This window comes from Bubalus kerabau, chromosome 1 (assembly GCF_029407905.1).
Source record: "Bubalus kerabau isolate K-KA32 ecotype Philippines breed swamp buffalo chromosome 1, PCC_UOA_SB_1v2, whole genome shotgun sequence".
NCBI lineage: Eukaryota > Metazoa > Chordata > Mammalia > Artiodactyla > Bovidae > Bubalus > Bubalus kerabau.
The window spans coordinates 8,384,358-8,411,058 of NC_073624.1; the positions used below are offsets into that span (position 1 = coordinate 8,384,358).

The following is a 26,701-nucleotide window of genomic DNA, read 5'->3' on the forward strand; positions in this document are numbered from 1 at the left end:
TATGTATTCGTAGCACAAATATACTATATAGAAAAAGGTTTAGGACCCAGACTAAAACTCATTTTTATTTTTGCTTTAGTAAAAATTTTAGACTTTTCTACAATGAAAATAGATTACATGTATCAGAATATAGGAGGAAAAACAGCAAATACTCTCACTGCTCTACTAGTCTACTACATCCCTAGAACCTGGTAATAAATACTTAGTGAATGAAAAACGAATCAATTCACTGGACATTTCAGAAGAAGCCAGGTTACAAGGCATCCTTTGCACAGATGAATGCCAAGTCCTGGCTCCAAAGTCACCTTCTTTCATCCTCAGACTGTACTCCGCCAACTTCCTTTGACCCATCTGTGCCCATGCTGTATTTACCACTCACTAACTTGTTTTGCAGGTGATCAGCATCCACCTTGTCTTCCTGACTGAACCCTACAGAGCGAAGAGACCACCTCCCCCCACCCCATGAAAATCTGCTATCTTTCCACAGAAAAGCAGAAAAAATTAACTAGATGAAAAAAATCAAAGTGGGTGGCAAAAGGCAATCTGTTCAGAACATGAAATTAACGATTACAAAACAAATGATACCACAGAAACAAAACCACCATCTTCTGGACGGTAATACCTGGAGGCCAACTGGCATTGCTAGATTTACTTCCGATTTTATTTGTTGGTGGAGATTTGGCAGGTAACCAGCTATCACCAGCAGGACCCGTATGGCCACCCAGTGTGTCACCTGGGATGATGTCAAACTGGTTGTATGGTGACCCTCCTCGGGTCTTACCAGGGGCCACGATAGCGCCTGAGAAAAAAAGAGAGCTGATGAGTTCACAGCAGAAAGGACTCCTATGAACAGAACTTGCTGAGCTTTCATTCAGAGGAACTCAGTCTCCAGGATCTGGTTCTGGAATGAGGTGTTCACACTTGAGAGGCAGTGCATAATTAGGAAGTAGGATGACCGTGACAATTCATCTCACCTTTTGAGCTTCTCAGTCTGTACTTCTGCACACAGCACTGTTCTCATTTCTGAATGCCCCTTTCAGTTTAAAACTTCATGGTCTTATGAAATTAACTTGAGAAACTTCCATAAACTATGAATCATACCATCATCCCCACCATCTTTACACTAATGACTCAAGAATGAGGAATGGGAAAAGCACTAAACAATCTGCGGCACATGAAAGGGTTTTTAACTACATTTCTACTGACACCAACCCACTCAAGTCCCTAAGTGCTGACGAGGCCTAGCTTAGTGGGAGAAGCAGAGTAAACAGAGGGAGCTTGCTGGAGAGAAAAGCATCTGCAATTGCTTTAAATTCCAGAGCAGTGAGCCGGCGTTCCAGCCGACGGTCTCTGCCAGCACAAGACCAGCCGTGAACTCTGCAGCGCTGAGCTCCTGGGCCCCACACACGAAGAACAGCAAATCCTTTGTAAAATTGCTCTCCTCAGAGCATTTCAGGGGTTTTGTTGGTGTCCCCTCTATGCATCTTATGTGCTGGGAGGCAAGAAAAAATAATTAAAAGCTTAGCAATTCCCTTAAACTAATAATAAATGAGCTTTAAATGAAAATTGTAGCCTCTGTGAGATAATATTCTACTTATTTCTCGAATGAATTTTACATGCCATATTGTGTTGCCTGATGTACTCTAAGGATGCAGCTTATGAACAGCTAAAATTACTTCCAGGGTAAGGTATTAAAAGGTTCAGTGGTTAAGACCCTGTGCTTCCACTGCAGGGGGGCATGAGTTCGATCCCTGGTTGGGGAACTGAGATCCTGAACTCTACATGGCATGGCCAAAAAAAAAAAAAAAAAAAAAATCTTTTTCTGTGTTTGCTATTGATTAAAGTAATTTGCTTGGTTTGGCCTAGCACAAGTATTCTCAAAACCATCTCCATGCTCCACTAAGAACTCATCTGCTTTTCTGGAGCCACTGGTAGGAATCTGACTCAAAGGCACATTACAGTGAAGAAGCAGAAAATGAAAAACTCAGTTACCTTGGGGACTGGCTCAGGAAATAGGGAAAACGTGACCTGTAAGCTCTCAAATGGCAAGCGAGTATTTTACCTTCAAAACCACTTGTCACGTGCATTTATAATCACACACCTATCATGTCTTCAGGGACAAGGTCCTGATGAATCATAAGCCTAAGGAAGCAGCCAGAGGGCCCAACGCTAGAGATGCAGAGCTTGGATTATTCAGTTCAGAAACAGACTGGACATTTCAATAAACCATTCCTGGTTCTGTAATATGAAATCAAATGACGATACTTAGGGATAGCAGGCAGACAGCTCCACGGGGCCACTTTACCAGCCTCCAGAAGTGCACGTGAAAGAGCAGGTTTAGAAAGAACCCTGAAAGGCTCCAGGCTAATGGGGCTAAGGCTCCATGAAGCTGCTGCAGGAGCCACTCCGACACCTATTTACACTTGGTTCTCATGGAAACAGGCGAGTCCAAGTAAATTACTGACAAGTGAAACAAACACTGACGCAATGGCTGCAGGAAGGTCCCAAGACCTTTCATCCGTTTCACAGGGAAATGGAGATGCTCTTACAGAGAACTGAGAGAGATGAAGGGCTGACCCACTTTCATGACCAAAGCCTGCAAGACCTTCAACTGCTTTCTTGCAGACACTGTAATTCATAAAGAACAAGAAAGCTTGGTGCAAAGTCCAGACCTCATGTGCTGATTGATTAGTCATCTTCTAGAGATCAAAGAGTTGAAACACTCAACATGATACATATTTACTGTGATCTCTCTCGCAGCTCCGAAAACAGATTCTGTTCTCTCAAGCAATTTATTAGGGTTTTACCCTAAGGGGAGCTCAAGTTCACTGCTACTGCTCTTGATCCTACCACAGGTGGGAAATTTTGCTTTCCTTAAGTACAACTAGCACTTTAAGTTTCTTACAGTTTGAAATACACATAACCCCAATCTTGCTCTCATAGGTGATCATGGCAGGGGTGGGGGTGGGGGGATGGAATCAAGACTGTTTAAGAAAAAGCTGAAGGTCTGTGCTTCAGAACAAGCTTATAGGACCCTGTGTCAAGGCCTCTGAGGATCAAAAGAGCTTCAGGTCATGAGGCTCTGTGTGTCTTACCATTTTTGTGCATATTGGCTTCCTGTGTGGCTACAGAGGGCACCTCCATCATGGAGGTCCACTGTTTAAAGCGAGACTCTGTTCCAGCCTCCTTCCCACCAACCATGCCGTAGTCCATGCCGCCGGAGCTGAAGCCTGAAATGGAGAAGCACATTTTAGGTCTTTTTTTTTTTTAAATCAGTTTCTAGTATCAATAACCAAGAGGTCTGAGGCAGAATCCACAAATGGCTTCATCTGTCACTAAAAGACCAATTCACATGAAGTTTTATTCACTCAGAAACAAGTGTTTTGATTCAAAATGTTGGTCTGGGCTCCTGCCTGCTACAAAAGGGCGACTCTGTTCAGGTATGAAAACACATATGATGTCATCTGATGAACATCTCATGGCACATGTGCACTCACGTTATCTATTTAGCTCAGGTTTGTGTCAAACGGAATGTGGGACCAGCAGTTCTCCAGCTGAGATAGATGTCCACACTACAAACCAACACAGTGCAACAGCAGCCCTGAAGTTGTGGTAAGGTCTCTATGGGAGGAAAGGCTTTGCAGAAGGACAGCTGATCTAGGGCCTAGGGCAGGAGGGTGAGTACGTCAAGAAAACCAAGTGCGAAGCTCTAACTGGTGACAGTCACAGGTGCTTAGGGAATGACGAGGAGCCCAATGTAACTCCAACGCCTGGCTGACTATGGATGCAGTGAGATGGGGAGAGATGAAGAGTCATAGCTTGTAGGGTCTCACATTATGTCAGGCCGAGAAGTCTAGAATTTTTTTGCCCCCCCAAAGATAGGAGAAAAAAAGAATTTTTTAGCAAGTGAGAGACAGAACTAAGTTTATATTTTACAAAGAGAACTGACAGTCTGAGAATGGGATAGACTACGGGAGATCAATTTGAAAGTTTTTATACAATGACGAAGACCCCAAAGCTTGAACAAGCAACTGGTGAGAGATTCAGAGTGTGCCCTCAAGTGTTAGGCTGTTAGCAAGGGCTCTGGCAGTTAAGATTTTCCCACTGCAGAGGGCTGGACAGGTTAAAGCCACACAGGAGAGGCTTGTCAAGGTGCACCATCAGTTTTAGGTTAGAATGTATTAAATATTTTTTAAACTTATGCTCAAAAAAGTAAAATAAAGGACTAATATAAACAGCTGAAACTGAGAGGGGAAGAATAATTAATAAAAAACAGAAAAGTGGGGGACTTCCCTGGTGGTCCATTGGGAACATGGAGAACTCCATGTTCCCAATGCAGGGGGCCTAGGTTTGGTCCCTAGTCAGGGAACCAGATCCCACACACTGCAACCAAAAGATTCCATATGCTACAACTAAAACCTGGCATAGCCAAATAAATAAATAAATACATTTTAAAAAGAAAGAAAAAGGAGAATGAGCCACAGTTAGTGTAGCAGTAACAGGCAAGCACCGGCACCCAAGAAGATCAGCAGGGCCCCCACCACGCCTCAGCAGACGTGTCCTGTGGAAGTTCCCTCTCCCTAGCGGACGTGTGGCTCCAACCAGCCCAGACTCCACACCGCACCCACTTTAACTCTCGTACCGTCTGAGGCTGTCTTGTTGGAACCCTGGGTAAAGCGGGCATCTTTCTCATTAGAAACTTGGAGATCTGATGCCACCCAGACATGGCAGCACCACAATTAAACAATAAGGTTTGGCAAGGGAAAAGGAATTAAAGATAAAGAAGGCAAAAAGGAGATAAAAGTACCTTGAAAGATTCAATCTACAAACCCAAAACTATGAGAGGAAAATCAATGCAAGGTTTTATGTAACTCTGTGTCTCTCTTCGATGTCACATAGTGACTGGCCTCACGTGAGGATGGAATGTGCTCAACAAATCTGGATGAAGGCAATTCTGGGTTCTAGAGGCTACTGTAGATGGCACTCCACTCGTGACCTTTGTGTGGCTCATGAGCTATCACACCTCCAGATCCAGGAAGATACAGACTTGACCTTGCTATTTCATCAATGGACTTCCCTGGTGGCTCAGACAGTAAAGAATCCACCTGCAATGTGGGAGACCTGGGTTCAATTCGTGGGTTGGGACGATCCCCTGGAGGAGGGCATGGCAACCCACTCTAGTATTCTTGCCTAGAGATCCTCATGGACAGAGGAGCCTGGTGGGCTACAGTCCATGGGGTCACAAAGAGTCAGACATGACTGAGCAACTAAGCACATACTTTCTCAGTTCATCAAGTGGCCTCCATGTACCAGCTCCCCGACACAGAACTTCTAATCAAACAAGCCATTTCATTCAGTCCAATAAGTATTTACGGAGAGCCTAATTTGTGCCAGGCTCTGTGTCAGGAGCTGAGCTACAATCAGAGATAAGACATGCCCCTGGCTTTCCCAGGGCCTCATTTCACCAGGACATGCCTTTTATCTACCTCATCATTGCTACATATACAAGCCCTTGACCACCTTATCTGTCCTTGCCAGAATGACTTTTTTGGCCACACACTCTAATTTGTTGTCTATTCATCACTACCACTTGGCTCAGGGCTTGGCTTAACCTCCCTGAGGAAACTCTCAAATTAACTTGTCCTTAATTTATATCACTCCTATACTCTCTTTGTCTACAGTTCTATATTTTCCACTACTTTTTTTGCTGTAGATGAAAAAACAAATTCCTGGTTTCATAATCATTATAATAAGCAATAAATTATAAAAGAAATCATCCACAGTCACCTCTTTAACCCAACTGTTCTAATCCATGTCCACATGCCCATGTGTTACTGACACATCATAATCCCAGGAAGGATACAGTTATTCTTCTGCTATTTTAATAATCTCTATTATTCATATCTCTACTTTTCACTGGATATACCACACACAGAAATATTACATATTTTGATAAAGTTTAAACATAAAAAGTAAAATTTTATTGGAAGTACACTTTCTAATAAGATGAATGACTTTATATCTAGATTATTCAGATATTAGTGACTATGACTTGATCTAGTTCACACTATTCTATTCCTATTTTTAAAATTTTTTTAGACTTTTTAAAGCACTAAGAAAGTTTACACAAATAAGTAGATGAGAAAAGAAGGAGCCTTGTAATCACATCAGTTATTTCTTCATATTACTTTTTGGATATACTTCCTTCTCCCAGCTCAATAAGATATCTAAAAATTATGTTTTAGTATTTATTACTAAAACATAATTTTTAGATAGGTCATTATCACTTGACAATTCAATTAGGTATATTTTCCATTTTGTTAAAAGCAGAAAATTAGAAACTATTTTACAAAAAACAATCAGCTAAGGGTTAGTTAAGCAGTCATGAAAGTCATTCAACTCTTTAATTCTGAGAAAATATATCAATAGAGGCTTTATCAAAATGTATTAAGAAAAAAACATACTACGAAATTTTTAATTATTCTTGCTCGTCTTTAGCCTACAGGTTATCTTTTTTCTTTTTTACTCTGCTATACTAGGCACTATTTATATTCATAATATATACATTCATTTTATTACATCTTTTCTGAGAAAACTTTAATCTGTATAAATGCTTTACCTATATTTTCATCAAAACCTTACAGCTATAGGTTTAGTTTATTCAAAATAGGCAGCCAAATCAGACTTGTTTTCAGTCTCAGTTTTTCAATTCCAATAAATTGGTAATATGAATTAAGGAAAATTGTAATTGAAATAAACTGCAAAATGCATCGTGATTATAAGTGGTCATATCACAATTAATATAGACCTAATAAAACTAATGTATCCATTGTTTACTAAGTTATCACATGACTTGTATGTTCTTTTTCCTTAATTTGGATAATAAAGCATAACTAAATTTTTAAGTTACTTATGAAACAGGAATATGATATTAAAAAACCATGAAATGTATCCAGTAAATATACATATGTATAAATACTGAACTCTGATCCTTTAGTCATTAGGAATAGTTAATATAATAATCACAAACAATATGATTAATCTAATAAGACATCATGATAAAATTTTTCTATATATTCAATAAACAAGAGAAGTATACATACACTGCTAAAAACGAACAGATTTACAGCCAACACATAATTTTACTTTTTAATAGGGGGGTAGAAAATAGTAAAGATGTTATAAAGACTGTCAGTGAAATAAATACATTATGATTCTAGGTTTTTAACAACTAACTGACTGGTACATACCCTGTTCTAAAGGAAATCCACAGGTTTTACCTATTTGCCATGAAAACACCTGTTTCAAAGAGTCAGTCTCACTAACCTATACTGCTCGGGCTGATCCTAGGTGCTTTTCTTTCCCGCTAAGACAAGCCCTCAGGATGAGCAATGAGAAGGTCTAACAAGAACTGTGTTCCTGAAATACGTGGAAGAGCCACTTGTGGGTTCCTGATGTTCTCTTCGCTCTATACGACTGGATTCCACTTCAAGAACTACACATCCTTTGACAAAAGGGGATGAAGAGAAGCACTGCTGCCCCCACATCACTCATGCACACTGTCTAAATTCAGAACAACTGAACACACACCAGCACATGCAGGCTCTTATGTCAGGCTTCATCCCTAAGAGGACACATGATTCGGCAGGTGAGGACTGGAAACCCAGGGATAAGGGCACCACTGATAGTCATCACGGGAGGCTTCCTCTTTGGAGCTCCAGAGAACCATGCTCTGATAGGATACAGGATGGTGGAGCGTCTGACTTTCTTTTATATCAAATGGAATTTAAAAGTCAGTTCTCATGCAAATCATTTTTAAGAAAAAGTACAGGGGCTACCCTGGTGGTCCAGTGGGTTAAGAATCCACCTTACAATGCAAGGGACACTGGTTTGATCTCTGTTCCAGGAAGATCCCACATGACACAGAGCAACTAAGCCTGTGTGCCACAACCATTGAGTCCACTCTAGAGCCCACGAGCCACAACTACTGAAGCCCTAGAGGCCTTGCTCCGCAACGAGAAGCCACTGCAGTCAGAGGCCCACACACTGCGACAGAGAGTAGCCCCCGCCCGCTGCAACTAGAGAAAGCCCACACAGCAGCAGTGAAGACCCCCCACAGTAAAAAATAAAACAAATAAATAAATGTGCAATTTTCTTTTCTTTAAAGAAAAAGTACAGTTGGTAGAACTTAAGGATCTAGAAATTAATTCCCTTAAAACTATCCAGGATCAAGGAGGTCCTGGCCTCCCCAGTGGGCAGTGGGCATCTCACCCCAGCAGGCACCTCACAGAGCACAGACAGCAAGGCCATTTGTCCAAGGTCACTTTGTCACTTGAGTGCAGCTTTCAAGTCTCCTTTAACCCTTGTTTTTGAGATGGCAGAGAACAGTAAAGTCCTTACCAAAAGAAAATCTAAATGTTGTCAATCTGAGAGGAGACCCACTGTGGCGGGTGGTACTTTTTTAACTTTTGTATTTTATTTTTAAATCACCGTTGCCTCGCTGGTTGGATTCTGCTTACAACATGTTCCCCAGTTCTGAAAGAGCTACAACTTGCCTGCCAACAAATTCCTGATGAATGTCAAAGGTATAACCTTACTTGTGCTAATTCTATTTAACTCAGATGAAATACTAACATCAGAAGAATTTTATTGGTTTGCCTGATAATTTTAATTCCTCATTTTTTTTCAAGGTAATTTTATCCGTAGAGCTAAATGCCTCTCAACTTGTACGTAATTTGCTCGATTATAACGTCAGACTAGTGCAGCACTCACAGCAGGTACAAATGGGCTTTAAAAAGTTCCTGGGGGTAGGAGAGCTGATTGCCACTCACAAGTAATAAAAGACTTCTTTGGACCCAGAGAAGGTGGAAGCTTGTCTCTGCTGTCTGCTAATTGTGTGATGAGCTTCAGGAAACATATCAGCAAATCAGGTATCTCACTTGCAAGAGAGGAATAAGAATATTTACTGACCCAGCATGGCTACTGTGAAAATAGCGTAATGGAGGTCTAACCCTTAGGCTGAGAGTGTGACTGGCAGATTTTTCAACAGGCAGTTTGCATACTAACAGCTTACCAGAACCATATCCAGATATTGGCCCTTTGGTTTGAAGGTCTGGGAGCCCCACATTCAGAGCGTTGGGTACCATGTTGTCCAGATGTGGCTTGGGCCCAACGGGATGAGATGGCGAATGCTTCATGCTGGGCTGCCTCTGCTGCTGCTGCTGCTGCTGCTGCTGCTGCTGCTGGAGGGCGCTCACCATCCGAGCCAGCTGGAGGTGAGGAGGCCCAAGGGAAAACAAACACATGATAAGCCAACATCCATTTCCGCCATCAGAGGTTAAGCAGAGACGTATTCCCACATGCAGCACTAGGGGGCCCTTCCAAGGCCACATACCTGCTGCTCCTGCTGCTGGCGAACAGCTTGAGAAAGCTTCCTCTGGTTTTGTAACAACTGCTGCTGTTGCTGCTGCTGCAGGAGAAGCTGACATGCCTACAAAATAAGGGAGAAAGAGAGGACCCAAGTTTCCTAAGGTGGATTTACTAGGAAAACTGCAAGGGTTTGTGAGCCGAATCAGTGTCCATGAGGGAAGTACAACCAAGATCCTGGCCTACTGGTCAAACTGAGTGTGCTTAAGACTTGAGCTGACATATCAACCCTTAAACACATGAAATGAAGCAAGCAGTAGTAGTAGTAATAATAAATAATAATAATAATAAAACCTTTTGGCTATAGGAGGAAAATCTGCTACTTACCAACTGAAACTGAGGAATCTGTGGAAGCTGGCTCAGCATGGCAATTTGTTGAGGAGATAACTGGGGCCCCACGTTGAAAAGACCTGGATTCAGGCCACTGTTGGGAAACTGCTTAAGCATTGAGGCAGAAACCTAGCCAAGAAAAGGAACTTTCAGAATTTATCGAAATAAAAAAAGTTGTGTGTTGTGTGAAAAGAATCTCATAAAGCTAACGCAAGCACTATCAACATTTTCCTTGAAAAATATTTATGAAAAACATTAAACAATTAGGAAAAATATACCAAAGCATTAACAGTGGTTATCTTTTGAGTGGTGAAGGTTATAGGAGCTTTTGCATTCTCTTTTTAGACATTCCATCTTTTCTACAATGAAAATTATGAATTTTACAATCAGGAAAATATCTGCATGAAAAAAATGAATGACAACATAACTTTCGTCTTAGAGGTTATTATTGGAAATGTGCTATAAAAAAATCCACTGAGGAGGGAGGTGGGTTCAGGATGGGGAACACATGCACACCCATGGCTGATTCATGTGAATGTTTGGCAAAATGCACCACAATATTGTAAAGTAATTAGCCTCCAATTAAAATAAAAACAAACAAAAACAAACAAACCAACCCCCAAAACATTCACTGAATCCAATGAATCAGTGAGTGCCATGGAGAACAAACTTAGTCCCTTAATATCAATAGCATTCTGGTCAAAAATTTAGTCCTACAGGCAGACTGCATGGGCCTGCCATTTCTAAGCAGTATGACTCAGAGCAAGAGACTTATTTAACTTTTCTGAGCCTTACTTTCCTTATCTGCAAAATCTGAGTAAGAATAAAATTAACTTCAGTGGCTGTTTGAGGATTTTATGAGTTAGTTCATGTCAAATGCTTAGAAATGCACTCCATACATGTTCCTATTATTCCGCAGTGTGGTTCTTCAGATGTCCACAAACAATGATTACACCTACCCCTTTACCTCATCTCCAGGCTAACTGGGGTCAGTTCTCTCACCTGTATATCGTTCAATTTCTCAACCCATTCATTTCTCATTTACAGAGAAGCCATTTTCTGATGTTTTCTAATACTGGGTAGACCTCGCCATCACTAACTCATCTTTTAAAAGCCACGCTCTCAACAGTTCCTAAGATCTCAGCTTCTCTGATTGTATCGGATTATCTCCCAATTCACACAGTCCATTAAAATCTACAATATTAAAATATGTTTTACTCTCCTGTGTAATTTTTAAGCAGCTGGGTTTATAAACTATTAATGTATGTCTGAGCCTTAGGACCTTACATTTATCTTTATATGCCTGGAACACAGTAGATGCTTGATAAAACCTACTAGATGAATGAGCCTCTCTTATATTTTAACTTATTAATGGTCACTTCATCAAGTTGTTTTCTCCCTGTCACTTCGCTTATTGTTAGTTTGTGTTTCCCATCTGGTCACTGATGGGACGCTGAACAGAGCTGAAGATAATCCAGTAGCATGCTACTAAAAACGTCCTTCCAATCTGAAACTGATCAGTCCAGGAACAGTCAATCATTTCTAATCAACCCATATGTTTCAGCACTTAGCCTATATTTTTTCATCTTATCTAAAACAAAGAGACAGCTTGTCAAATGACTTGTCAAAATAGAGACACAACAACTTTATCATCCCTATAATCCAACGTTTTTTGACCAGTGAAGAAAGTGGGTTATGTTCAAACATGTTAGCAAACTATGACTCTTGATTTCTAGTACATGTGCTCAGAAATTACATTTTTTTATCATCTTGTCTAGAATCTTGCTCAGAATTGGCACCAAGTTCATCAGTCTTCAAGCCACTTTCCTTGTTCTTTAAAAAAAAAATTACAAAGAAATTGCTCCATTCTTCTTCCTTCCTTGCAGGGGAGGGATAGTTCTTTCCTGTTTCTGATCTGAAACTCCAAACAGAGGGGCATCCACCTTTATCACAGCACTCTGGGGCCTCTTTCCCTTACTTCTTGGCAGGAAGCCCCCATGGAGGACTGCCCTATTTCAGTTACTAAGGGGTACGTATGGAATTCAGTATTAGGAAGCTCGTATTCTCTAATATCAGCTTTCTCAGCAGCATAGGGGACATTCAGGCCCCTGGAGGCCTTTCCCCTTTAGTCTTAAAAATTCAGAATTTGGGAGAAGGAAATGGCAACCCACTCCAGTGTTCTTGCTTGGAGAATCCCAGGGATGGGGGAGCCTGCTGGGCTGCCGTCTCTGGGGTCGCACAGAGTCGGACACGACTGAAGCAACTTAGCAGCAGCAATGACTATATAACATCCAGCTGAAGACTAGCCAGGGGGGTACTCTTTCTGCCCCCTTCTGATGCCTATGTCAGAAGCTGTCTCTGTCTCCTTTATAGTTTAATAAAACTTTATTACACACACACACACACAAAATTCAGAATTTGGGCAGAAAAGAGGGAGGTGTCATTATTTAAACCCGCCTCCTTGAAGACCCCCAGCATTCTTCAAAGATCACAGACAGGGTTTTGCGATTCTTTTCACAAATTCTTTCTTCGTTGAAGAATTTAATTCATCTTAACCCTTATTCTTAATAGAAAAGACATAGCAGTAAAATTTTTATTCCCACTTAGTCAGCCTTATACAAAGAGTCCAAAGCAATGATTCCTTTCCCAGCCACCACATTGCACCAAACCAAGCTCTGAGACACTTTTGACCTGCCTACTTTTTTGCAAACCTCAGCTTATTTTGTGTTTTAACGCCCCAGCGTGACACTCACACACATTCACCCTTGCTTGCACACCCTTACTTTCTGTCTTTTAAAAATGCCCCTATAAAAACGGAGTCATCAGAAGACCCATGGGGTGTTCCCATCTTATCTTTCTTTAGCATCACAGTCAGATCCAAATTCTTCTGCTTCCTAATACTTTTGAGTCACTGGTCTCTGCTACATTCTCAAGAATACCTGCGTATCTTTTCTTTGACACTTTCCAGTCTAAAAACATCCAAGTTCAAATTTTCTATACTTGGCTCACCAACTTGTTTTCCTTCCAAGATCTCAGCACTTTCACTTAAACTATCAATTCTCTCACTTTGGAAAGTATTTTGACTTAAAGTAATGGTTCTCCCAGATGCTTCCTCTCCATTCTCTATGAGATGCTGAGTGTTACCAAAACCTTGACACTACTATATGTAAAAAAAGATAAACAAGGACCTACTGTATAGCATGGGGAACTACCTTCAATACTTTGTAATAATCTATAGTGGAAAAAAAATCTGAGAACAGGACAGATATGTAGATATAGAAAACAGAACCAATTTGCTATATTATCTGAAACTAACACAACAGTGTAAATAAACAATATTTCAATTAAAAAAAGACTGGGGGGGAAAAAAACCTCTTTATTTGATTTTCTATTTTAACAGTTAGATCCCTGGCAGACAGGAGCTCAAAGCAAGCATACCGTGACTGTGCACTCTGCCTCAGCACCAGCTTAATGCCCAGCATGAGGGATCCTCCACAACTCCCCTCAAGTAATAATTCTTCTTCATCTCTCCTTTGAGTTCACCTAAATGGGCACTGCTGCTGCTGCTGCTAAGTCACTTCAGTTGTGTCTGACTCTGTACAGCGGCCCCACAGATGGCAGCCCACCAGGCTCCTCTGTCCCTGGGATTCTCCAGGCAAGAATACTGGAGTGGGTTGCCATTTCCTTCTCCAATGCATGAAAGTGAAAAGTGAAAGTGAAGTCGCTCAGTCGTGCCTGACTCTTTGCGACCCCATGGACTGCAGCCTACCAGGCTCCTCTGTCCATGGGATTTTCCAGGCAAGAGTATTGGAGTGGGGTGCCATGGCAAATGGGCACTAGTGTGACTTAACTTATTGTCTCTGATACAGTGGCTCTAAGCTTACTGTATTAATAGGGTTTTTCCTTCTCTCAGGGGGAGGGGGAGGTCAGGGGCAGGTAAGGAGACTATGAGTGGAGATATGGCCTACACTACTATACCATATTCTAAACCAGAGTCTTAGACTACTATACCTCTGTGACTCATGAAATCATATTTACTGCCTTCAGTGTGAATCTTAAATTCATTTGGTTTAGCAAATATACTGGGCTGAATCATGTTCCCCTAAAATTCACGTGCAATTGTGATCTGAGAACGTGGCCTTATTCAGAAGTAGAATCTTTGTAGACAAAATCATGTTTCAGATGACGACATACTGGATTGCAAGAGGCCCTAACCCAATGACTGGTGTCCTTAGAAGAAGAGGAAAAGACAGAGATGGAGAAGAGAAAGTCTAGAGACACACAGGGAAGAACGCCACATGAACGAGGCAGAGATGGGAGCAATACATTTACAAGTCAAAACCACCAAGCCCTGCCAGCAGCCACCAGCAGCCGAGGGCACGGAACAGACTCTCCTCTGGAAACACCAGTAGGAACCAACCAACCCTGAGGACACCCTGACTTCAGATGCCTAGCCTCCTGAACTCGGGACAGAATAAATGTGTGTTGTTTTAAGCCACCCAGGTATTTGCTGCAGCAGTTTCTAGGAAAGAAATGAATACAGTAATTCTGCTGGTAGGCCTGTGCCATTTGCTAAGTTAACCACTAGTCTCGTGTGGCTATTTGAGCACTTGAAAAACATGGCTTACCTAAGTTGAGATGTGTTTTAGACTTTGTAAATTTTTTAAAAACATTTGGCTGCATAGCATGACTTGTGGGATTCTAGTTCCCTGACCAGGGATCAAACTCAGGCCCTGGCAGTGAAAGTACACAGTCCTAACCACTGGGCTGCCAGGGAATTCCCAAGATGTGTTTCAAGTATAAGATACATACCAGATTTCAAAGATGCGACTTTGAAAGTCTAAAGGCTTTAAAAAAAGTCTAAAGGCCTTAAAAAAAGAAAGTAAAAATTTTAATGTAAAGTGTTCATTACGGGTTGAAATGATAGTAATTTAGATATATTGGACTAAAGAATATATATTGTTAAATTAATGTTACCAGTTTCTTCTTATGGTCCATGGAATTCTCCAGGCCAGAATACCGGAGGGGGTAGGCCTTCCCTTCTCCAGGGAATCGTCCCAACCCAGGGATGGAACCCAGGTCTCCCATATTGCAGGCGGATTCTTTACCAGCTGAGCCTAAGGGAAGCCCAAGAATGCTGGAGTGGGTAGCCTCTCCCTTCTCTGGTGGATCTTCCCGACCCAGGAATTGAATGGGGGTCTCCTGCATTGCAGGTTCTTTACCAACTGAGCTAGGAGGGAAGCCCTCAGGCTAAAGAATATATATTGTTAAATTAATGTTACCAGTTTCTTATCTTTTAAATGTAGCTTTAAATTCCATTATGTGGCTCCTGTTACATTTCCACTGGATGTGCTGCTCCAGACTGTCTGCACTGATGACCATTGTTTCTAACTTCCTTTTCAAAGCTTTCGTCTATGATTCATGGGGAAATCTCCTTTGCTTATTTTGTTTCCCAACCTACTGGCTTCCAAAATAAAAAGCCATTGTCTGAATTGTCATTTCTCCTCCCTTCTTTCAGTTTTAAAAGATCTATCGGATAAATTGGCTGGTCTCTTGATCACCATCTCTCTTCAGTCTTGAGAATAGCTGACATCCCTAACCAGGAGCCTATGATTCCCCCAGTACTATTCCTACTACTCACAATTACCTAAAGAAACCACCACTCAAAGTAAAACACGCCCATGACCCATAAATACCCCAGAGAAACTCATCTGAGGAGATAAACAGAGGAATATTTGCAGAAGCAATGCTCAAAATAGCAAAAATCTGGAAAGCACTCAATAGGTAAATGAACGATGGTATTCATACAGGAGAGTGCAATATGAACCGCAATTGCCCGAATCAAAATCTTAGAAGCAATATGAAGTTAAAAAATCAGAGGTTACATTCTGTATAAGTTTATTACATAAAGTTCAAAAAAGGGAACATGAAACAATATAAAGACAGGCACAAAAAGACTATAAAGAAAAGTAAAGAAATGCTAACGCAAAGCATTTTTATACTTTACTTTAAATGCTAGCATCTCTTATGTTCTACATGTTGATAGTCATAAAGACTATCAAGGGACTTCCCCGGTGATCCAGTGGTTAGGAATCCGCCTGCCAATGTGGGGGACACAGGTTTGATCCCTGGTCCAGGAAGGCTCCATATGCTGCAGGGCAACTACTGAACCCATGTGCCACAAGTACTGAAACCTCGCACCCTGGAGCTCGTGCTCCACAGAGAGAGAAGCCACTGCGGTGAGAAGCCTGCTGCTCACCACAACTAGAGAGAGCCCACGCGCGGCAACAAAGCAACATAATAATAAATAAGTAAAAATTATAAATAAACAAATTTATTAATGTATTATTTTAATAAATTAAAACAAATTTATAAATAAATATAAATAAAAAATAAAACAATAAATAAAAATTTAAAAAGTAAAAGATACATTGTTCATAATTTTTTTCTTTTCATTTGTAATTTTTAAGAAAAGACTATCGAGGTTGCCCTTTGAGGACTTCCTGTCTAGCCTTGCTCAGCTTCTCTCTTCAGATCCACGGTACTGTCCTCCTCCAGTGAATATAAAAGGACTAGACAGATGCTTCACTGGGTTCCTGGGCAAGTGGCTATTCATACCTGGGTTGCAGAGTAATTAAAGTGCAGGTCTGCACATTTCCATAGCAGGGAATTAATTATTCTGGCTTAAAAGCCCTTAAATCTCCAGCTGGGTTGGAGAAAGTGAAGCTTGAGTTGGAGTCAATATGGCATTAAACAAAGAATTACAGGTTCAACAAGACAGCAAGATAAAAACCTCTAGAACAGGTTACTTTCAGAACATTTGAAAAGGGGGAAGAATAAGACAAGGGAAAAAAATCTACGGTCTGGAACACTTGTAAAAAATCTCAAAGATGAGTTTTGATGTTTGCTTCCCACATCTACATTATTTATTGACTGTCCCTAGAAATCGGTTAGAATGGATATGAAATTTGATAATATTCATCAATTTTAAATGTTTGTGTGCTTTGACCCAGAATGAAATTCTGGGCAACTAAATTTAAAAATAATGTGGGCAAAGATAATGTATAAGGATTTTTCCATAGCATTAACTTACAACAGTGAAAAAATTAGAAATAATTTAACACCCAATAGCGGGGAAAGGCAAACCAAAGCAAGCTTACCTGAAAGAACATTTAGCTTCTTCATTAAGAATGATGGACCCAAAGATTGTCTTAGGGATGAGAAAATATTATGACTCAATGTTAACAAAAATAACAGGCTATCGTGACCATGAATGCAACTATGTGAAAAGTGCGCCTGAATATGAACAAATTCTGATCTGGGGATTGTGTAAATATAACTCTGGTCATTGCTTCCAGTGGGGTGGGAGGGTAGTTGCGGGAAGAATTTTTTCTGCATAATCCAAACTTTCAGTGTGGTTATTATATTCTCTTTACTTGAATTTTTTTTTAAACCTACCCAACTGTTTTGTCTTTTAAAATATGTAAATGTCAGGAAAAAACCTGAAGATTCCATTGTTTAATATTTTGCCCTCCTTATGCATTAAATAAAAGTTAACCACGTTTTGCTAAATAAACACATTTCAAAAATGTAGGAGAACACAAGTACTTTTCTTTTCCAAATAGAGCAGATAACTTTGGTCATAAAGAGATTTGCAGCCCCCAAGTCTTTTAGACTAAGTTAACTGTGCTTGTCTAACAATTCCACTTTCTAGATCATTCTGAAATGCATCTTCCCGTGACTTGATATATGCTTGCTGCTGCTACTGCTGCTAAGTCGCTTCAGTCATGTCCGACTCTGTGCGACCCCATAGACGGCAGCCCAACAGGCATATGCTTACTGAACTCAAAATATACACTCTGCAGGATCTTTAGGATGCAGTAGTGAACAGAGCAGACACAGATCCTGCTGCTCTGAAGCTTACTTCACTCCTGGGGTGGGGGTGGGAGGTGAGGGGTTAACAGTGGTCATGTAATGTGCACAGCCTGCGATAGCCTGCCTGATAAGGTGGGGCTGAGGCAGAGCTCTGAAGGAAATAGAGAAGGAGCCACGTGGCAATCTGGGAGAAGAGCATTCTAGAAGCATGTACTGCACTGGGAGCCAGTTGGCTGGAGAGGCCTGAACCAACAGGAGAGCAGGTGTGGGAGGCAGGGAGGTAACCAAGAGCCTCAAAGATCACAGTGAAGAGTTGGCTTTGTAATCTCTGAGAGAGGGAGCCAGGAGAGCAGTGACCTTAACCTTCTGTGCTGACAGAAATGTTCTACATCTGCACTGTCCGTACAGTAGTTGTTAACCTGGTGTGCCTATTTAAATTTATATCTATTAAAACTAAAAATTCAGTTCTTCCATTCCATGAGTTGCATTTCAAGCACTCACATGGCGAATGGCTACCCTGGACAGTGCAGTTTTAGAGTATCAGTCTGAACTCTGGGTGGAAAACAGACTCGAGGCACCAAGTGGGGGATGAAGCAGGGTGGGACCAGTCAGGAGACTGTGGCCATGGGAGGGAATGGTTGGCCGCTGGATGACGTTTTGAAGGGAAGATTTGTTGCTGGACTGGTTGCGGGCTGTGAGGTCTTTGGCCAGAGCACCTGAAGGATGAGAGTACCATGTTCCTGGAAGAAGAGGATGTCTTGAGGGGAGAGTGGGATGAAGCTGAAGTTCTGTTTCAGGCATGTTCACTTCAGATGCCTATAAGGCATCCTAGTGAAGATGCCAGAAGTCTGTGGAGTTGCGAAGAGAGAACTAGGCTGAAGTCACAATTTTGGAACCGTCAGTATTCTAAAATCATTCCACTGGGTGAGATCACCTAGCAGTAGCTGTAGGTGGTGAGAAGAGGTTCAAATATTGAGATTGGGGTACTCTGATGTTTAAACATGGGGGAAGTGGGGAAGAACTTGTAAAGCAGACAGAGAAGAAAAGGCAGATGGAGAACTAATACAGAGGGTGTCTGAAAGCCAAATGAACAGTCTCAAAAAGGAGGACGTGATCAACTGGGTGAAATGCTGATCATGAGTAAAAAGCCTGGGGAACAGACCACCGGAATCCACAACACAGAGATCACCGGTGACCTTCACAAGAAGGTTTGGCTCCCCACAGCCACAGTTGTGCCTGGGTTCCTGTACTAGCTTCGTGACTGAGCTCCTCTGCTTTAGTGATTCTGTCCTTCACACGTCTTCTGTACCACCGTGCTATCCTGCCTAATACTTTATTGTCTTTGGCAGAAGCAGCCGAACTCTAGTGAGCAGGTAAAAATCACCTGGGGGTAATGAGGTCCCAAGACACAGTGTCTCAGTAGATGGAGGAAGATCCAGAAACTGTATTTTTAAACAGCAGCCAAGATAATGGTTACCAACCATGGTGACCAAAGGACAAAGTCCAAACTCCTTAGCAAGGCAAACAAAACTTCCAAATGTAGTCCCAAACTTTCTGACAAGCTCCTTTCTGTTCCCCTCTAGGCAGCACACCTCTGCTTACACAAGCTCAAACTAATAACCGTGCTTCCCCACACCGGCCGTGTTCTTTCAGATGTTACTACCCCTACATAGACTACTCCTGTCTCCTGGAAGGCACCTTTTCTCCAGCCGCGCCCAGGGAACTGACTCATGCTTCAACGCCACTACCAGCATGAGGCCCCACCCAGCTCCCCGACCCTGTTAAGCATTTCCATACAACATTAGCACATCATCTGCCAACTATTCTGCCACCATTGCCACCAACTCCAGGAGGCTGCCATGGTACAGATGGCCTCTGCTTCATCTCAGCACTGCCAACAGGCAACTGACATTGGATCACCATGGACGACTGCTGGCCTGACACCCAGGCACGCTGGCAAGTGCTCTAAGAGTCAAGATGCTGCTGCTGTAAAGTGCTGGCAAACTCAAAAACAGCTCTGTCTACCGGGGACTTGAAGGATGGATGGAACTCAGAGACAGGGAAGGGGAAGAAGAGGGACCTAAGTGGACTCCCAGACAGGAACAGGGGGCACAGTCAACATTCCTTCTCTACTAAGATGGACAGAGACTCAATATTACAAGCAACATCTGAAATCTACAAATTATGGTTCCAAATAAATATTTTTAACTTCTTTCTCAAAAGATGTATCAAAAAAAAAAATACCCCAAACAGAACCTTATCCTTCACAATGTGTTGGCTGGATCTAATAAGTACCTTAACCCCTTTTATACGAGGGGACAGACCCAAAGCTCTAAATCTTGATTCACACACTAAATCCTTACTCCAGCTTCTCAGCTTTTATTTTTCTCACAAAGGGTATGAGGGGCAGTATGTGGTAGACTGGCATAATTCTCTCATCTATAAACCCCCAAACAACTCAATGACCATCTCTTGCTAATGGAGGGCCCTAAAGGGTTCCCATGGTACCCAAAGGACTCTGTCCTATGCAAAGTTGCTCTGTGAATGAGTTTCTGCCACCTCACCAGTTCTAAACCCCCCAAGAGCACCCAGTCAGTATTTTAGTATGTATCTCCTCAAAAATTTTAAGAATAACCCAGAACCTGGAGCTTCCCTGAATCCTTGAGGGCAACCAACTTTTGAGTATTGACGCATCAGAATTTATAGAGTAGTTTTAATTATATACAATTAAAAAAATCAATATAGTATTGGAAAAACATACAGGTGATCTAAAAGGCATTATAATTGTAATGTTTTTCATGCAAAAACATCTACTTTGTATGCATGATAAAACGACGACAAAAAACAAGATATGCCATCCTGTTTTAAAAATCTTGATCCTTGGCATCTGGATTTTTCACTTTAGACAGGTAACTGTTATTCTTTTTATGCCCACAAAACCAGTCAGCTGACAACTGGTAACCATCGGACTTTACTTCTGAATTGCGGATCCATGAAGTTACTTACCTGGGGGGAAATGAACTGGGGAGGCACTTGCGCCCGGAGATTAGGAGAAGAGTTCAGTGGCTGCACGGGGGTGTGCACGCCTCTCGATTGTGCTGTGCTATTTCCAAACAAACCATGATTGCCACCCTGTGAACAGAAGAGTGACAGTGAGGCCTTTGTTAACACGAGGAAATGCATGTAAGAAACAGTTCAGGTTTCCTATCCCTCAGAAGAAGCATCCTGTGTTCCATGGAATCACAGAACATTGTAACTGAAAAAAGTTCCTGACCTTGGAATAAGTACTCAAATTCAATCATGGGCATATCATCATCACCCTGCAGTCTGATACAAACCAAAAGGGTTAAACTTCGTCAAATGTTAGAAAAAGCACTAATTTGTTGTTATTGAAAGGTAAAGGCAGTGTAACATTTATACAACTACTTCTTTAAGATTGGGTTTACAGAATTTATTCTCAAACTATATAATCTGAGACCCATTTTGAAAGGCACTTGAGTAAAAAATGCAGGACTGTGAATAATATCAGCTGTAAAATCATGATATAACTTCTCTAAATTGGCTGATTTGATCACAAAATCAGTGCCACTCAACTGTGAGCCTGGCTCCCTGAGGACCCTACTCCCAATCTGAACACCCTTCCCTATCTTGGGTCTCCTTGGTCCCTTCTTTGCTAAAGGAGGAAATGTAAATCAATCCAAGAGTGAGATAAACGAGGAAGAAAGGGGAAAAGTGAAAAATCATTCCAGGGACACACAAAGCATTACTCACCTGTAACTTCTCATTCAAATGTATAACTATCAGTCTAGTCAAAAATAACAGCCATTCATTAGATGGACTATTATGTGGCTATTGAAATAATGGGACAGAAGTATATTTAGTTTCCTGATCTCTGAAAGCTAACATTAAAGAAAACAAGAAGGGCTATATAAAAAAATGTTTTAACCCCGTAAAAAACAAAAACAAAAAAACAAGCTTAGGTCCCTGATTTCTGGAGGATCAACTTGCTGAGGCACTTCTAAGACTGTTCCAATCAGAGAGCTATAGAAAGCGGGGCTATATACAATGACCCTTGAAATCATATTCAATAAGACTTGACGCTGTGTTGCCCCGTATGATGTAGTTTTCTACACCATCTTCACTCGGCCTCTGCAAGTGCCAGCTCAGAGGTCATCCTCATTAAGGATACCTTCCCCCTGACCTTTTCCCTCATTTTACATTCAAGTTCATTGAGCCTACCTCTATGTTTTCAAAACACTTGAAATCTCTTTGACAGGCTCCACCATCAGATCATATTACAGTTATCTTCCACCCTGTCTTTCCACCACCAGCTTCAAATTTCCCTCTTTGTATTCCCAGAAACTCAATCAAGCCCTGGTCTGTAGGATGAGCGCATCATTTGCAAACATCCACGACCCACCAATTTTACACACTTGAAAACGAACGTCCCACTGAACACCACTGGTGAAGACGGCTACACCGCTGCTTATACCCAGGCTGCAGGCTCTGGGCTGGGGTTGCCACCGCCATTCTTATCCCTGGAATTGTGGGGTTTAGGTAATTTTACGGAAGAATTTTATAATGGCATCAGTAAGTTCTAGAGCACTAAAGATATTTTGATGGCTTAATGATTCAAAACAGATTAAGGGATTGCTTCAGGGAAATTAATGAACTTAAAAGCATTGAAAATAAAAATGACTGTGAACATAAAGTAGAAATGGCAATTAAAATCTATGTATATCTCATAAAAGAAATTTGAAGATTCACCATGAATATTTAATCTCCCAAAGGACTGTTTAAACATGAAAAGACCTTTAGTTCTAGACACTTCAATACCTGCACCTCTCCTGTCTTACTAATCAAATTTGTCACTCTGAGGTGAAATGGCTCAGCTCTAACTTTTCTGAGACCCTAGTAGTCAGGAGCTTAGCTCCTATAATGAAAACAGGAAACACTTATTTTGCTAAGACTATTCTGCTAAGATAATTCTTACACTTTACTATCAAATAATGACCCAGTTAATAGATGTCAATTATTCATGGAGGGGAGGGTCTTTGGGTGGTGGGGTTTCTGACAGCTAAACCCTAGACCTATGTTTTGTAAGGCTCCCAACCTGCTTTGTAGGGGTCATTTGAAATCTCAACCTCTCTTTCTGGTAAGAGGTATTAGTTAAAAAAAATTTTTTAGTTTTTGTAAAATCAATTCCTACTTTCCTATTCCTAGTAGAAAGAGCCCATTCTACTCCCACCAAAGGTTTTAGGTTTTCATGATCAAGTGTCTCATAAACCACACCAAGCACTCTGATGGATAATAATGAAGGTGAGTCAACATAAGTTTATACAAAAAAATACCTTCTCTCTCTTTTTAAAAACAAAACCCTTTTTAGATCATTTTTATTCATTATTAACTGTTAAACTTCCTTTTTGGGGGGAGGGGTGCCACACGGCTTGTGTGATCTCAGTTCCCTAACCAGGGATTGAACCTGGGCCTCGATCGTGAAAGCCCGGAATTCTAACCACTAGGCAACCAGGAAACTCCCACCTTCTCTCTCTTTTTAATGAATTTATTTCCAGTACCTCTTGAAAAGAAACAAAGTCTGGCAACATGAGGCCCATGTTTCTGCACAAAGTGAAGCACGGGGACCATTTTTTAATATGGAACCTTGGCATCATAAGTTGGTTATCTTCTTGGCTCAGCAGTAGCTATTCTGCACAGTAATGTACAGAATGGTAATCATACAAATTCAATCTTTTTTAAAACTATATTTTGAGATTAGGAAAACTGGCATCAAAAGCTTTATATATATATATATATATATATATATTTCTAAAATTTCACTGCTGTGTGTGAGACTTTTATGATGACCTGAACCTAATAATTATTGGTGATATTTGCCCCAACTACAGTGTTTAACTTAGAAAGGTATATAAATTAAAAACAAGGTTATTAAGCTGATTGAAATCTTCTGTGATTTGAGCAAAACTCTTAAATTTCAAATTATGCAGTATATTAACTCTTCATGAAAACAGTATAAAAAAACATAACCTTATTTGGATAGAACATGTATATGTCAACTTGGTTTACAATGGACTTTGTAGCAATCCACAGATAAAAAACTGAAGAGGAACGACTTTTTTTAAGAGTCCAGTGCACAGCGAGTTTGGTCACTTACATTAAAGTTTATATACTAAAAGTATCTGATAATCAGGTGGTCCTGGGAGTGTATTTATTATCACCATTCACCAAGAGTGTGAAGACTATGTTATATTTTCTATAACTCAACTCAAAGAGCCCTCCTCCCCACCAAAACTGATGCAACTGTTCCCCTCTGTTTAGATATGCAATACAGAGCCACCACGTCCTCTGTGGAAATGTTAAGAAAAAGAGTGAAATATAAAGGAAGAAAACAAAAAATTACCTGTAACTCCCAACTCAAGAGTTAACCAATTTGAACACATGGACATAATATGATCCATTTTTTAAAATGTGCTAAGGCAGCAATCAGCGTATGAAAGATCTACATGCAGTCTGAGGACTATGGAGTAAGAAGTGTTTTATACCAACTTTTCATCTATATATGAAAGTCATCATGGGAAAATAGAATGGCTACAACTGATAATTAAATGTCTTTCCATGATATCCAGAGGTGAAGGCCAGAAGGGCAAGTAAGTAGTCATGGAAATAAGGCCAGGAAAACACTGCTGGAGCCACTGTCGCAAAAGAATTGTCCCCAGATTTCTGGTTTTCTCCACAAAAACTACAACAGAGCTACTGCAAGGTGACAGAGAGAGGCTGGCTGCATCCGCTGAAGCCTGCAAAAGCAAAGAGGCATTACTACGCCGGCCCCAACAGGCCTGTTTCTACCGCACAGCCCTTCCTTGGAGGACTGGCAGATCCATCTCTAGGAAAGGTGCTACTCTAGCCTGAATCAAATGCTGGGCAGCATGTGGGCTTCTTAAAGCTTCATTATGTGAGATATAAATTACCTTTGCCTGAGCAATTTTATACCTGAAGACACTGGATTTCTAAGCTGCCATAACCCTCAAATATTTAGTCTTATTAGTTTTGGTGCTATTTTTTAATTAGCAATTACATTAGATTGAAAAGACATCAAAGGTAGTACTTGCCATTCAATCTAATGTTCAAAATGGCAAATATGTCACTAAATTAGATAGAAGGTACCTGTACAGCCTCTTTAACATTTTCCTAAGCCAGCAACTCACTAACTTATGAAGCATAAACTTATGACCAAAAATGGGAAGACAAAAGAAACAGATTTAAAATAAAATCCATGTTGAGAACCATGAAGAGAGATGGGTTCTATGGGCTGAAAGAGCTAAATAAAAAGCCTAGACTTAATATCATTCTGTGCATTCAGTAATCAACAAATTTCCCAAGACAGACAAATGATGCAATAAACTGCAGACCAGGGCCAAGGCGAGGCCACAGCCAAGCAGTTATAAATTTGAGAGGCCTCCTTACTTGTCTAGCAGCGAAGTTTTGGGGGTTGAGCCCTGTGCCGATTGCTCCAAGGCTGACGTTGGGTAGTGTGGAACCAGAGGGAGACAGCTTGTAGCTGGGAGAAGGGGAGAAAGGAGAGCAGGGAGCCTCATCCCCAAGGCACCCATCTTGATTGGAGAAAGGCAAAGTCAGCTGAAAAGTAGTAGCAGTTAGCCAATCGCAATGAGTGTTGGTTAGTGAAGCAACAGAATGCAGGAAGGGAAAAGAGAGACACCAGGAACAAAAAAAGTTAGAGTGTATTAGCAGTAAACGAGGATAGAATTTGGATCTGATCATCACCATCATACTTTGCCCAACAGACACCATCTGTCATCCTCTCTGCTATAGATTCGTATCCTCTAAGTTAGTAACACATTCTGTCCATTGCACTATGATAAAAATTACCAGACACTTTAGTTTCAGGGATCTAATATTGATGACTCTAACTATGTGGCTGCTGAAACAGAAGCCAAAGTCATCTTCTTGTGAATATGTTTGCTGTCTGGACCAGCATCAGTGGTGTCAAAAACATGGCAAATCTACAAATTTTGGTTTTAACTGCCTTCTGAAGACCAGGAATATTGCAAGTTGGTATTCTAAAACAAGTAACAACCTCCTCCATTAGAAATGTTAAAAATCCCAACAGATAGGTAAAAATGACTTGTTTAAAGCAGGTAGTTGAGAATTTGAACAGGATATCATCATAACTAAAAACAGGTCATTAAGGAAATGGAGAAAGAAGACAACAGAGTTTTTTTTTGGAATAGCAACGGAGAAAGTTTTGGGTCATTTTGACAAAGCTAAAAGGCAAGGCCTTAGGAGACATAGAGTTTCTGCACAAGATTCAAAATTTAATTTTTAATTAAACAGTAGCAGAAAAAAGAATTCAAGATAACTCTGTCTCTAGAATTTCTTCTGTATGTTCTCAGCGTGCATTTCCCCCACTATAGTCAGACCACACCCCCCTCAAACTTCATAAATTCCCCAAAACTTAGACCTTGTTCACAATGCTCGCATTCTAAAGACAGGTGGTTCTAGCTGCTGCCTAATCACCCATCAACATCAACTGTTTTCATGTCACTGTTCAAATGCAGGTGATGCTTGAGTTTTTTTTCCCATTTGATTCAGTAATTCTATGCTTCCTTCTGGAATGAACTATCAAAAGACAAATGGGAACCAAAGTGGTTCTCATGAATTATTATCTTAAACCAAGGAGTCAACTCACCTTCTCAAAATAAGGCCCACTATCTGTGGTTCCCATGTCTTTGGAATTAGGTGGACGGAACCCAGATCGATCCTTCCTCATGATATCATTAAAATCCCCGAGATTCATTGCTCGCTTGTCCACATCAAATTTTTTATCTGGAAGGCTCCCTGAAAAGTAACACAGAAAGAATGAAAATGTTAACCCTCAATGTCTCCCTCATGACCAAGAGTGACCTGTCCCAACACCCTCTGTGGCGTGCAGGTATAGACCAGAAGAGTTCTCACTGTTCAGGCTGCTGTGGTCCTCCCTGAAACATAAAGTGAAGTTGCTCAGTCGTGTCCAACTCTTTGCTACCCCATGGAT

The 26,701-nt window shown here is 41.0% G+C and overlaps 1 protein-coding gene across 19 annotated transcripts in view; it reads right to left on the reverse strand.

Moving 5' to 3' along the window:
- The window catches only part of TNRC6B (trinucleotide repeat containing adaptor 6B), a 260,774-nt gene that overhangs the window by 21,475 nt on the left and 212,598 nt on the right, over positions 1-26,701 (reverse strand). For all 19 annotated transcript variants that reach the window (XM_055566764.1, XM_055566736.1, XM_055566702.1 and 16 more), the window contains 7 exons: positions 26,357-26,505; positions 20,638-20,763; positions 9,754-9,885; positions 9,395-9,490; positions 9,074-9,269; positions 3,096-3,230; positions 623-799 (listed from right to left, as the gene is read on the reverse strand). In XM_055566764.1, coding sequence (XP_055422739.1) covers positions 623-799; positions 3,096-3,230; positions 9,074-9,269; positions 9,395-9,490; positions 9,754-9,885; positions 20,638-20,763; positions 26,357-26,505 — 1,011 coding nt within the window. The remainder of the gene's footprint in view (positions 1-622; positions 800-3,095; positions 3,231-9,073; positions 9,270-9,394; positions 9,491-9,753; positions 9,886-20,637; positions 20,764-26,356; positions 26,506-26,701) is intronic.